General features: G+C 40.8%; 1 protein-coding gene across 6 annotated transcripts in view; it reads left to right on the top strand.

Moving 5' to 3' along the window:
* ADGRG2 (adhesion G protein-coupled receptor G2) overlaps positions 1 to 14,563 on the top strand; it is a 106,015-nt gene that overhangs the window by 36,671 nt on the left and 54,781 nt on the right. For all 6 annotated transcript variants that reach the window (XM_019666841.1, XM_019666832.1, XM_019666825.1 and 3 more), the window contains exon 3: positions 3,956 to 4,071. In XM_019666841.1, the coding sequence (XP_019522386.1) occupies positions 3,957 to 4,071 (115 nt within the window). In that variant the 5' untranslated portion in view covers position 3,956. The remainder of the gene's footprint in view (positions 1 to 3,955; positions 4,072 to 14,563) is intronic.

Genomic DNA, 14,563 nt, shown 5'->3' with positions numbered 1-14,563 from the left:
CAATACTTAGGACTCAATATAAATATCTCAAAGGCATAAAGTTTTCTAGAAGACTTAGGGATCAATTATCATACCTCTTGTTACTCAAGTAAAAAATATTGATTATCAGGGCTGGCCGAGTGGCTCAGTTGGTTAAGAGCTCGCTCAAGAGTATGAGCTCTAATGGAGTCGATGGAATTGTAATAGATAAGTATGATATCGGGGATGGGAGGGCAGTAGATGGGGGAGGAGGGTTGTTTCTGTGTGAGGGGTGAAAAGGATAACTATTGCATTGTTCTGTACACCTGAAACTAACAATAAAAAAATTTTTTTTAAGTGCAAGCTCTGAGCAACAGGGTCGCCGGTTCGATTCCCAGCCTGAGCTGAGCTGCCGCTGAGCTGCCAACAGGTGGCATGATGGCTCAGCCAAAAAAAATGATTATTTCATATGTCATACCAGCCATGGTATAATCAAATGTTGCCAGTTAACCAGAGATAACGAAGACTAACCCTCACCCGGACCTGTTCTACAGTGGCATCAAGCTGTTTCCCCTTTTTAATCCTACTCTTTAATTACTCTATTTTTAGATAAAGATAGATTTATCATTTATTGCCATTCAAGGTTGCACTGATGATATAGATTTTTAAAAATATGAGTGATACTATTTAATGAAATTGATGTAGAACAATTTCTGGGAGTAGTACAAGCAGGGCCATGGCATACCATCATGTAGCTGTTGCACTGCACGACCCTAAGGGTTGCCATTTACATCAGAGTCCACAACCATAAAAGGACCCTGATGAATCTGGGATAATCTTTCATGAGAGGTTGTCTAGTGTCAAGGTCTAGATTTGACTCTTTAAATGCTAGCAAATAGTTTTCTCTGTAACTGATATTATTTCACCAGCCAGCTTAGCACCTTGAAAATTTGCTAAGAACCAGTGGCTATTTAAATTATCTTTATTGATGACCTAGAGAGCATTGAGCTGACCCAACTTGCACTAGACAATGGAGAAAAGTTCCAGATGAAAAAGATAAAAATGTGTTTTATGTATAATAAGTAAGGGTTTCAAAATCCACAGATTTCCCTCTTTGATCAAAAATCCTAAAGACCTTATGAACTAACAGGATGTTGTCTAGCTTATGCCAAAAACAGGAACTATATTATTTAAAATACCATCAAACTTCTCCTATTAGGAAATATATAGTCAGCCTTGAGGAAACGTATTCCAGGCTTAACAACTGAAGGCAGCAGTCTTTTCAGTGATGACTGGTCTGTACTAAGTTCTTCTTGATCCATATTCTCTTTTCAGAATGATTGCTGGAATCACCCTTCATTCTGGGCCTTCCTGCCCTCACTTGGGAGTTGAGTACAAGCTCTGTTCAGTGGAAGGCATGGTTTATTTTGATCAGGGCTCATAAGAACTAGTCACTGTGTACCATGACTAATTTAACTGACCATACCTTATATACCACTTAGGTTCTACCCTAGGAGTTGGTAAAACTCAAGAATGAATTTGCAGAAATTTTGAAATTGTATAGTAGCATTTTGAATTTGTTGATTTGTTTTTCACCTGATGGACTCAAAACAGTTTACTTTCACGCACTGTGGCCTAGTAGAAAGGTTAGGAGTCCCACCAAACAGTTACTAAATGACCTTGACCCACCCCCTAGAGCATGTTGGGCCTCATTCTTCATCTTTAGAATGAGGATTTGAGGCTAGGTGAATTCTGAGTTCCTTTCCAGAAGTAAACTGCTCTGATACTCTTTCCAGAACTAAAATTAGATACTTATGCAGTAAATCTTCTAAGTCATTTGTATAGGAGAGAGTTTTTTTGTAGAGGTTTAGTTCACTAAATAGAGCTTTTTATTTTTAAAAAAAAGGAGCAATACTTTTGGAGGGGAAGTGAGAAAATTTATTTTATTTTATTTTTTATTTTTCAGAAATAAAATATAGATTAATTTTTAAACTTTTACATGAAACCTTTTATGACATATTAATACATGTAAGTGTACAGTTCAGTGAATTTCGGGGGCTGAACACACCCATGTAACCAGCACACAGAATATTACCTCAGAAGCCCCCTTGCGCCCACTCCTAAATATTACACCCTCTCCCCCCTTCCAAGGCTAACCACTCTCCTGATTTCTTACTCCATCAATTCGTTTGGTCTGCTTTTGTTCTCATATGAATGGAACCACGTACAATATGCATTCTTTTATGTCTGGCTCCTTTATCTAACATTATATTTCTGAGATTCATCAATATTGTGTGTAGCTGTAGCAGACACTTATATTTTCCTCCAGAGAAATATCGCTCCATTTTTGCACAACTATATTAGCATTCTCCTTTGAATGACTCATTTGGGAGGCTCAATAATATGCCATTATGAACAGAGAGAGGATAAAAGTGCTGAAGAGGAGGGACCAACCAGAGGCAGTTTACAATCTATTAAATGTCGTGTATTGTTAACAAATAATACAATTTATTGATTTTAAAAATGTAAGCCCTTTTTGAAAGGAGGATTCACCTGCTGGTCTGAGACCAGGAAAGAATCACCCCCCTGGTACTGGTGATGGCTATTAAATTACAGGATTCTTAAAGATTGTCAGTTTTTCCTCGAGACTGAGAAATGTGACTTACCCCCATCTTTCCATGCCCTCATCCCCATTAGCCTGGAATCTCTGCACTATCTGACCCTGCACATACTAGGTACAAAATAGATGTTATTTGACTGAACAAGTGAAGAGTACAGCTAGTATTTATAGTGCCTTCATGGTACCAGCCACTGTACGAATATTTCTTGTTTAATCAACACAGAAATATTATCAGTTGGTGCTTTTATCACAATTTGCTAGATGGGGAATCCTGGCCATTGGGCATAACCTGTCCCAAGTCATTCAGACATTGTGTGGCCAGGACCTATGAACTCATCTCCAGTCTTTGCCACTGTGCATGCGCACTCTATCTCAGGTTGGCAGAGGCTGCAGTGGTGGCTGGGTTCATGGGTGCCCTGTGGCGAGGAGCTCTGCCAGCTGAGAACACACAGCCTGGTCTATCCCTGCCTTTTCCCCTGTGGCCATAAAGAAGGAGCCTGCTCTTAGGGCTCTCATTGTCCCCCTGCTTGTGCCTGACACCTTGGGTAGGTTGTGATTTTCTGGCTGGTTCCTTTCTCTCTCAGCATCCCACACCAGCCTCTGCTGCTGGTGCTGACTACCCGTCGCGGGGTTCTGTTGGCCAACTCTTTCACCATGAGAGGAATAGATACATTCTTAGCATTTGCAATTCTAATTCCGTCTGTGTGCCAAGCTCCCCCAAGCCCCTGTCCCACCTTCACCATGTGTATCTCATCTAGTTAACTCTTGTTCAGCCCTCACATTTCATCTGGTGTATGTTGATCCTCAATAAATATTTGTTGAATGAATGAATGGCAAATGAGACTTTTAAGTTCAATTCTGATATAAACTTTGCTTTTTAGAAAATGTTGAATCTGCCCTCCTGACTACTAAAAATACAAGCAATGATAATGAACTAATATTGAGGAAAAGCGATGTAACCATCCTTTTACACCATTAGACATAAGTACGAGTAGATTATTTATATGATTCTGTGACTCCTTTTGATTCTTAGAGTAGTTTTTAACTAGCCTTTATATAGTGGTAACATTTATATATGCAGTGTTTTGTGCTTTTTATTTCTTCTTGATATTTTGCATGTGTTGATGTTTTCCATAAATCCACATGGACTACCTTGCTTGTCATTTTTAATATAACGAAATATCCCATGGGGTGGTCCTCCCAGAATAAACATGTGTTTGGCTTTTTGTAGTCAGTGCCCACCTGGCATTGCCAATTCTCTGGAACTAGAGTAATTTAAAGGAAGCAGGATTGCAGTTTGCCTTGGTCAAGGAACTGACCTTTTGGGTATGATTCTGGCAAGCCATGATAATATGTTTTTCCGTTATTTTACTCCAGGATGTTTTTCTCTGGTGGGCATTGTGGCCATGTTGGCAGACCTGAAGAACTTTTACTGATGTTCAAGATATTACTTGTCATTTGTCTTCATGTAATTCTGGTGACATCCCTGGAAGGTAAGGTACCTGTTTTCCTTCAGTTTTTTTCTGTTTTGTCTGTGTGTATTTATTTAGGAATTATTTTTTTACTGTGGTAAAATTAACAACATAAAACTTACCATTTTAAGTATTTCTAAGTGTACAATTCACCAGCATTAAATATATTCACAATTTTGTGCAACCACCACCACTGATCATTTCCAGAACCTTTTCATCATCTCAAATAGAAATTCTGTACCCATTAAACAATAACTCCCATCCCACCATTTCCTGTTAACCTCTATTCCTTCTGTCGCTATAAATTTGCCATTCTAGGTACCTCCTATAAGTGGAATCATACAATATTCTTTCTTTTGTGTCTAACTTATTTCACTTAGCATAATGTTTCTGAGGTTCATCCATGTTGCGTGTATCAGAATTTCATTCCTTTTTAAGGCTGAATAATACTCCACATTTTGTTTATCCATTCATTGTTGATGGACATTTGGGTTGTTTCCACCATTTGGGTACTGTAAATAATGCTATGATCATTGGTGTACAAGTATCTGTTTGAGTCCCTGCTTTCAATTCTTCTGGGTTTATATACATAGGAGTGGAATTGTTGGGTCATATAGTAGTTCTGCTTCACTTTTTGAGAATCTGACAAACTGTTTTCCACAGTGGCTGCACCATTTGACATTCCTACCAGCAAAGCACAAGGATTCCAGTTGCTCTATATCCTCACCGACATTTGTTATTTTCTGTTGTTTTGATAATGGGTGTGAAATGGTATCTCATTGTGGCTTTGCCTTGCATTTCCTTAATGATTAGTGATGTTATGCTTATTAGCCATTTGTACATCTTCTTTGGAGAAATGTCTATTCAAGTGTTTGGCCCATTTTTTAATTGGATTGTTTGGGGTTTTTGTTGCTGAGCTATAGGAGTTTGTTATATACTCCGGATATTAATCCTTTATCAGATAATATGATTTGCAAATATTTTTCTCCCATTCTTTAGGTTGTCTTTTCACTCTTTTAATAGTGTCCTTTGGTGCACGAAAGTTTTTAATTTTGATGAATCCCAATTTATCTATGTTTACTTTGTTGCCTACTTTTGCTGTCATATCTAAGAAATCATTGCCAAATCCAATGTCATGAAGAATTAACCCCTATGCTTTCTTCTGAGAGTTTTATAGTTTTAGCTCTGATGTTTAGGTCCTTTGATCTATTTTGAATTCATTTTTGTATATGGTGTAAGGTAAGGGTCCAACTTCATTCTTCTGCATGTGGATATCCAGCTTTCCCAGCACCATTTGTTGAAAAGACGCTCCTTTCCCCATTGAGTGGTCTTGGCACCTTTGTCAAAAATCAATTGACCATATATGTGAGGGCTTATTTCTGGTGTTTATTTGTTTTTAAAAGTATCTACTTGAAGACACTTCTGAATGGAAATTTTAGGGAGGTAGAGAATCAGCCAAATAAAGCTGCATGGTTTTCAGAAAAGAAGATCTTTAAAATTTTTAAAGCTTATGAAACAAGGAGAAAAGGTATCGATTCCATTCCCACTCTCTACTGGAATCAATGGAATTGTAATAGATAAGCATGATTATCGGGGGTGGGAGGGCAGCACATGGGGAGAGGGGGGGTTGTTACTTTGTGAGGGTGAAAAGGATAACTATTGCATTGTTCTGTACACCTGAAACTAACAATAAAAAGAATTTTTTAAAAGAAAAGAAAAGGTATCTCAGGAAGGCAGTAAAAAAGCTAGAAATCCTGGGGCTGCAGTATCTGTGGGTGCAACTGACAAAAGAATACAGGGCTATGCAAATGTAAAGAATCCTCATTAGGAATGTTATTTAAGAAGACATTATTAAAGACACAAAAAATATCTTTCTTATTCAGAAGAGAGTGACAAGATCAAGGAATCTTCATTGAATAAAGCAAATATCTACCAGGAGCAAACAACAACATAAACAAAAAACACACACACAATACACACTCATATACATGCATGCACACAAAATAAATGGAAAACTTCCCAACAGGTTAAAACACAATCAACAATCCTTCAAAAAGTAGGCACTGGGGCATATTGTCAAGAAGCCATGATAGTTGACCAAAAAAATTGTAAAAGCTAAATGTGTACTGATTGCTTACAATGTACCAGGTCCCTTTGTGCTTTACATACATCTACTCTCTTAAGCTTCTCAACCAAATCTATGAAGAGAAGATGCTAGTCTTAGCCCCATTTCTCAGATCAAAAAACTGAAGCTCAGAGAGATAACTTGCTCAAAGAAGTAGCTGAACTAGGATTTGTACCCAACTCTGAATTTTGTGCTAGTAACCACAAAACCAGAGTTCTCAAACTCAAGTGTGCATCATAATCACCTGGAGGGTTTGTTAAAACACAGATTTCTGGGTCCTTCTCCCAGCGTTTCTGATTTAGTAGGTCTGGGGTGGGACCTGAGAATTGACATTTCTAACAAGCTCCCAGACGATGTTGGTGTGACTGGTTCGGGGACTACACTTTGAGAACCACTGCCTACAAAACTGGCAGAAGACATAAGTGGGGAGAGAAAACTCCTCCAGATATCTATCATGGGACACAAATTCTGTTGTGGCCATGTGACATTCATGTCAACTGTGCTCACACACATCATCTCACTTTGGGATTGGCAGGGCAAAAACTGAATGTCCCCACTTAACTGATGAGTAAATGTTCCCAGGGACATAATTGGTCAGGAAGTGGTAGAGCCAGACTAGATATTAGATCGTTGGTCTCACGTTTCAGTGCTTTTTCCACCACAGTGGTAGACCAGGAAGGAAAGTGCAACACAAGGGGGGGAAATCGTCAAAGTGGAAGCTGCTTGGCAGAAATAAGTCTTTTTGTAAAAGTATATTTTAAAATGATGAAACAGGACAGGTAGACCACAAAGTGCGTGGCTCTGAAGTAAACCTGAGTAGGGAAAACCCAAGTGGGGCTTAAGGATGCTGACTGTATTTCTTGCTCTGACTCTCTGATGAACTGATTTCTGAAAGCAGTGGTTTTCAAAGTGTGGACCCACACAAGTAGCATCAGCATCATCTGGGAGCTTTTTAGAAGTGCAGATTTTCAGACCCACCTTAGACCTGCTGAATCAGAAACTCAGAATACCGGGGCCCAGCAGTCTGTTTTAATCAACCCTCCAGGGGCTACCGATTGATGTATGCCCAAAGTGTAGAACCACTGTTGTAAAGAATTGGCTAAAGCATTACTGCTGACAGTAAGATACAGTAGAAAGATGGTAAGACCTAGGGTTAGCCTTCCCCATGCCTGCCACCTGGTATTTGTATGATCTTCATTTACCACTAGAACAACATAAGCCTCTATTTCTATGTCCTCGTCTTCAAAATGGGTATAATCATGAGCCCCATGAAGGCAAAGATTTTTCTTTTTCTTTTTTTTCCTCCGGCTTTACTGACATATAATTAGCATATAGCATTGTGTATGCAAAGGTTTTTCTGAATGAAGTGTTTTGGGATCTGGAAAGGGCTAAATAGGAAGATCATTATTGTTTTTAGAACTCCCACTAAGAGCTAAGAGTATTCATGTTATTTAATAGTCACCTTAATAGCACTCACCATGTGCCAGCCTCTGTTCTGAGCCCTTATACAAGACTAACTCATTTAAAGCTCACTCAATAACGCTTTGAAGTAGGCACTATTATTAGCTCCATTTTACAGATGAGGAAATTGAGGTGCAGTGAAGGTAAGTGACTTGCCTTAGGTTCAACGTTTCAGTTGCAGAGCTACAATTCAAACTCAGGCCACCTGACTCAAAGTTTGTGTGTTTAAGTACACTATCCAGTGTTTTGTCATTCCTAGCCTCTCTGCTATGCTAGGCTCAGTCGTTTGGAGGTTGTGCATTTGTAGATTAAAAATAAAGGCGGATTCCATAATTGTGAGAACCACTGAATGTTAGATTGGATCACCCAGATGGTTCATTGGCACACTCTCCCTGAACAGCTTTGGACTGAGGTAGCTTCTCTTCAGTGCAGGATGGCTTAGGTCTGGTCTTTGATGAAGGCCAAGGGGACTGGCCTGCTGCTTCTACATTGGATAATCAGTTGTGCAGTAATGAGTACCTGCTGTGTGACCAGTGTTACTAGCTGCTGAGAGAACACCATCTCTCACTCCAGGGAATTGACACTCCAGTTGGAGGGACATGTTTATGACACATGAGAACAATACAAACTATAACAGTCCTAGAGTGTGAGGCATTGCTATAGGACTCTAACATACAGCCTCTGGCCAACTCTGTGGATTAGTCTAGTTGCTTACAAAGCCACCTGTAGCAGATGCTATTGGTGCCCCGTCTGTATCCCTTGGCCCACCTCAGAAGTCACCTGCAGAAAAATCCCATGCATACTGATGGCTCCGATGGCTCTGACTAAAAATGATCTGTGCCCATGGGTCCATGCTTGGCCTGTGCACAGAAGAAGCCAAAAGTGCCAGGGAGTGAACGCCCCAAAACAGTGAGGGATGGGAGTTGCTCTTTACCTATGCCAGCTCCCTCACCCCTTGGTGGGACAAGCTGAGGTGTGCTCCAGTTGCCCACAGTAGAAACCTGCTCATGAATATACCCATTATTGGCTTTACTCCCTTCCCTATCTTACTTCCCTTCTCCCTCCTTCTGCTTCCAGGGGCCATCCCTATTTGGAAAAACACTCATCTTCCAAGGTCCGGCCAAATATTACCTCTATAAAACCTGCCCTGACCTCTTCAGAAGAATGAAATCTCTCTCCCTAGTGCTCCTTTTTCTCTTCATCCATAGCTTTGTATACTTGTCACTTTGTATCATATCATTACCGTTCCTTTGCACTGTGAGTCCTTTCAGGGCATTGTCAGTGTCAGGTGAGAAGGGAGAATGGAGGTTTGGCAAGGCAGGTGGGAAACTAATGGGAGTAAAATTAATGAGCACTGAGGCCTGCTCTGGGCTAGGCCCTTAAAGGTGCTTTATGGACATTATCTCATTTAATCCTCACAAAAGCTCTTCATGGTAGATATTTTTAGTCTCAGTTTGCAGATGAAGAAACTGAGCATCGAAGACATGAAGTCCTTTGCTCCGAGTCACACAGCTTGGAGGATTCCCCCATTGGAATCTATAGCCTGTACTGTTCATTCGATACCAGGCTGCTCAGTGTCTGAGTGAACATGTCACTGAGATACGAGGATAAGATAGAGAGGGAGCCTGGGTAAGCCACAGGAGAGCAGCCATTCCCCTTGGCTCTGAGGAACCTGGACTGCAAACACAGTAGCTTTACTCTGGAAGCCTGAGAGATGATTCAGTAGCTCTTGACAACAAGGAGAGGTAGGTCTGACACTCTCTTATTAGGCCACTGGCCAACAGGGAGAATCCTTAGACCTTAAAACTTTCAGTTGTGTGATTTGGTGATGTTTGAAAGCGTCATTCTTGGTTTGCCAGAAGCCCCAATAGGCAGGTAACTATACTTATCTCTAGCCTCTAGCTCTCCTGGGCAGTGCCAATGCCTTTTTTCTTTTGCCTTTTTTTTTCTCTTCGAAGGAGGTCTTCTTTTAGGTACAACTATTTTCCAGAGGGTGAGATGACATAATAATAGTGGAAGATGGTTATAATTTCATTCTTGCAGAGTTGTCTTCCCCATTTGGAAACAATTACACATTTGAGCCAGCTTGGTGATCTCATGAGCTATAATCCCAAACTCACTCTCTCTCTGGGCTGGGCCTAGATCTTTCTGTGCAGCAGGCATTTCCAGTGACAGATTGCTCTATAATTCCCCTTCTCTAAGGCCTCACTGTCTCTTTTCCTCTTACCCTCTCATTCTTTGTCCATCCAAGTCTTGAGTCTTCTTTGGGTAGCACATGTTAGAGCTGTAGGAGGTACTATATGCTCCTGAAAGGCAGGGCACCTGTCTTTTTAAAAATTTTTAAATTTATTTTCCAATTACAGTTGACATATAATATATTCACTTCAGGTGTACAGCATGAAACTAGGCATTTATATAACTTATGAAGTGATTACCCCAATAAGTCTAGTGTCCATCTGACACCATACAGCTATTACAATATTATTGACTATATTCCCTGTGCTGTACTTTACATCCCCATGACTATTTTTATAACTGTCAAATTGTACTTCTTAATCCCTTTCATCTTGTTCATCCATCCCTCCTAACCCCCTCCCACCTGGTAGCAGGGCACCTGTCTTGTTTGACTTTGTCCTCTAATACCAAACCCAGTGCTGGTCCTCTTCTCTCTCAATTCCCTATCTGTAAAAATGAGATTATAAATACCATGTGTTGATCTGATCCTCAGCCAATCTCACAACCCCCCAAAATCTCACCCCACACATAGGCATGAGGTCACTTCAGTTGGGCCCTCTTTCTCTAGCAGGCAGAAGTGCTGACAAGGAATGACAGAGACTCTAGATAGGTTGAGGGGGACACTGAAAGCAGAGGACATTTGTGTCCCACTTTCCACTTAGAACTGGTGAGAACTCACAGGAGCCTGTACATCAACATAAGACAATGATAGAGATGAGAAATGGTGGCACAGTGTATTTAGGCAGAGAGAAGGCTGGAAATGGTGTCTCTCTAAGTCTTGCTCATCTCTTGTATGACAGGATTAGGGATTCGAAACTGCCCTCATGTTCCTAGTGGGTAGCTGTGTTAAGAGGCCGGGACAGAGACAGAGCTGCAAAGATGATGGTGTGCGCAACTTGGACAATGGGCCCGATGGAGGATGTGACACACACTCAGTAGTAAAAGCTGAGGGGACCTGGGTAAGAGAGGGAACCCCAGGCCATGGTGGGATTCTGAGAGAATAGGCCATGAGGCCTGCTGAACAAAGCAGAAGTGGATGCCAGCTGGACACCCAGGAACCCTGCAGGGTGAAGGAGATCTCGGGAGAGGCCATTGAGAAGCCACGGCTCAGCGTGGCATGAGTTCACAGGTTCAGGCCCCTTCTCCCTGCTTCCAGAAGGGCACTAGCACCCCATTCTCAACCTGGAAGCCATCCTGACTGCCAGAAGGAAGAGGAGGGAAGACAAAGATTGTCCATTTACCCAAAAGACACTGAGTTAACTAGAGGCCATTTTAGAGCAAAGGAGAGAGCTACTTTAAGTCATCAGGCTTAAGGATCCTTTTCCTGTACCTCTGGAATGGAGGCTCCGAAACAAGATGGAACCATCCTACACATCAAAGGAAGCGCAGGGATTTGTTTGTTTATTGCTGCTGTTGTTTGTACATCTAAATTATGTCTATACATTTTAAACTAACTCTAAAATGAATACATATTGAACACTTACTATGTATCAGGATACTCAGCTAGGAATTGTTGAAGGGTTATCAAGATATCCTGAATTCTGCTCCTCCTCCTGGTTTTATCTTTTCAGGTATGAAGAAATATCTAGTCAGGTCCTTGAGGATAGGAATGACATGTTTTTCCTCTGTGTATCCTCCACAGTGTCTAGCACATAGTAAGTGCTCAATAAAGTGGGCCTCTCCCCTCAGCTTCCATCATTAGCATTATCCTCATCTGAACCCAGTGGGTTCTGATACAACATGTATTACTCCTCTGAACTTTTGCATAGACTTCAGTGAGGTGGCTGTACCTTGGGCTAGAATTACCCTTGAAGAATGCATTTCCTTTCCTCTCCTCCATGTGATAAGGGGGCTCAGCTGACTGCCTTGTAAGTTTTCTTCACACTCTGACATTCTGTGAGTTCAATTACCCAGTAGGGACAGTCTTCAGATTCCTAATTCATTGTCCTGGGATACCGGGAGTCCTTGGGGTGTGCTTCAAACTGAGAAGCACTTATCTTTGCAGTCCCATTTTAAGACTGTCCTCCTAGTCAAAGTTCCTAATGTGAAACTGGAAACAACTTAAAAGTCATAGTTTTTCAAACAGCATTTTTTTATGTGAGGCAATTTCAAAGGTTCCTAAAGTTACCATGAAGCCAATGAATCTCTTGATTTCTAAACTGATTAAAACTCTGGAAGTGACTTTTGCTGGCTGGGAAGTCTCCCAGTTGCCAGTGCTCTCTTTGCCTGGCTCTTCATGGAAAAGTCCTGGTGTCTCCTGGTAGGATCCAGTAGCAACAGCCCATAGTACTGACCATTAGCAGCAGCAGCAGCAGCAGCAGCCCGCCGCCGCCGCCGCCACCCAACTGGATGTGATTATAGGTCTGCGTGGTTTACCAAGCACCTGGGCATACATGTCTCGCCATGGTCCCCTGAAGTAGGTGGAGATGTCTGTAGTATCTCCACTTTGCTGATGAGAAGACTGAAGCTCAAAACAATGGAGTAATTTTCTAGGTTACCCAGCAAGAAAGTATCAAGGTCCTGAAAGCTGTTCTCCAGAACCCTCTCCTCTCCACCAGCCTGCACAAAGTGCTTGCTTTTAGCCACAGTCTTTAACAATGGTGACTTTAGCCATAGGAATGTCCTTCTAGACCAGAGGTTAGCAAAACTTTTCTGTAACGACCCAGATAATAAATATGTTTGGCTTTGTTGACCATATGGTCTCTGTGGCAACTATTCAACTCTGCCAGTGTAGCTTGAAAGCAGCTATAGGCAATATGTAAATGAATAGGCATGGTTTTGCACCAATAAAGCTTTATTTACAAACACAGTTGGTGGGCTGGATTTGGCCCATGGACTGTAGTTTACAGACCCCTGATCTAGATGGAGCAGATGTGGTGCGGCACATACCACTGGGTCATTTATATGACAACCATTCCTTGCTTTTTTCTTGCTGCATAAACCCTGGCTCATCCCTTTCCATACGACACAGGAGTAAATCCTGATAATTCTAAGCCAACCATGGAAATGCTATTCCTTGCCAGTGTTTGACTTAGGAGTGGGCACATGACCCACTTTTGACCAATAAGACAAATGGGGAAATCTGCTGGGGAACTTCTAGGAAAAATTTCCCCATCCTAAAGATGAGACTCAAGGAAAAACAGTTCCTCTCCTTCCTCTGGACCTGCACTGTCCAAGACAATAGCCACTAGGCACATGTGGCTATTTAAATTTAAATTAATTAAAATGAAATGAAATTAAAACTTCAGTTCCTTGGTCACATTATCTACATTTCAAGTACCTGACAGTCACATGGGGCTAGCGGTTGCCATACTGGACAGTGCTGATGTAGGATATTTCCACCATTGCAGAAAGTTCTATTGGATAGTGCTGTATCTGGACGTTTTTATGTCTGGGTTTGATGCCTGACACAATGGTAGCCATCTTTGAGAGGAGCTAGCAAGTACAAATGGAAAATGGAGATACCCTGAGGTTTTGAAGATGTTGGGTACCCGAATGAACAACACCCTGAGAATGAAAGAACAGAAGGATGGAAATGGACTGGGTCCTCGTTGTTATGAGGACCAACCTTAGAATTGTCTGCTTTTGAACTTCTTGTTAAGTGGGCTAAATGAATGTCCTTAATGTTTATGGTACTTTTACTTGGGTGTTCTGTGACTTGCCCCTGAAAGTATTCTAACACATAAAAGAGTTAACTTTGTAAATGTTTACTGTCGCATTGTTATAAATGCTTCATGTTGCTTTAGTGAATCCTGACAATAGGTACAATCAGGTGTTAATCCCTCATTTTCTAGATGAGGGAACTGAGGCTTGGACAGTTGAGTCACTTCCAAGTTCACAGAGCTGGAAAGCGGAGGTTGTAGGATTCTAGAACTTGTGTCCTTAACCACTTCCTCAGTGTTTGGTCCCTGAAGCAGTTGAAAATGATTTTTATATGACTCTGACAGAAACGTTGCCATATTCATTCATGCTGAGATGGATTCATACCCTCAGAGGACAGGATACAGATTAAGAGAGATCTGGGGAATGAGAGCAGTATCTCCACTGATTTAATCCATTAGGGAATAAATTGATGATCCAAGAAAACACACTGTTGAAATATACCTGGATGTGGGTACATCTCTATGGAAATAACAAGAAACACATTGATCTTGGCAAAAAGTCAGGTTCATGAGATCACAACGCTGTAGAAAATCACCAAGATAAATTGAGGATGTTTTTGAAATGATGTCTGTGGCAACTGTGTTAATTTTTAACATCAGTGTCCTGTTTGACCTCTATCCTTTCTTCTTCTTTCCTTTTAGGAATGCACACGACATAAAGTAAAAGTTACTCTCTTGTTGCTATAGTATTTCATATAGTGTAGAATTTTGTTAATTTCAAGAAGCGAGAAATCAAAAACATAAAATTGGTGAATAAAATTAGAATTGCTTATAATATCTACTTAATTGAATAAACAAGAAGTGAAGACATAGCTATGTTGTGTTTCAACGATATAGCCTTTTCTGCCTTGCTCCTAATATGAATTGATATTACACTGATTTGGATTCACAGTAAAGTCTAACAAGTTCTGGGGTTTGGTGAATAGGCAAGGAGGGAATGAGTTTGAATTAGTGAAGAATTTTCAGTTATAGAATATTTTCAAAGTAGAATTTAAAAACTTTCAAGTGAGTTGCATAATATCACTAGAAT

This window comes from Hipposideros armiger, unplaced genomic scaffold (genome assembly GCF_001890085.2).
Source record: "Hipposideros armiger isolate ML-2016 unplaced genomic scaffold, ASM189008v1 scaffold_13, whole genome shotgun sequence".
Lineage (NCBI taxonomy): Eukaryota > Metazoa > Chordata > Mammalia > Chiroptera > Hipposideridae > Hipposideros > Hipposideros armiger.
The sequence above is the reverse complement of the archived record's forward strand: the minus strand, read 5'-3'. Positions and strand labels throughout refer to the sequence as shown.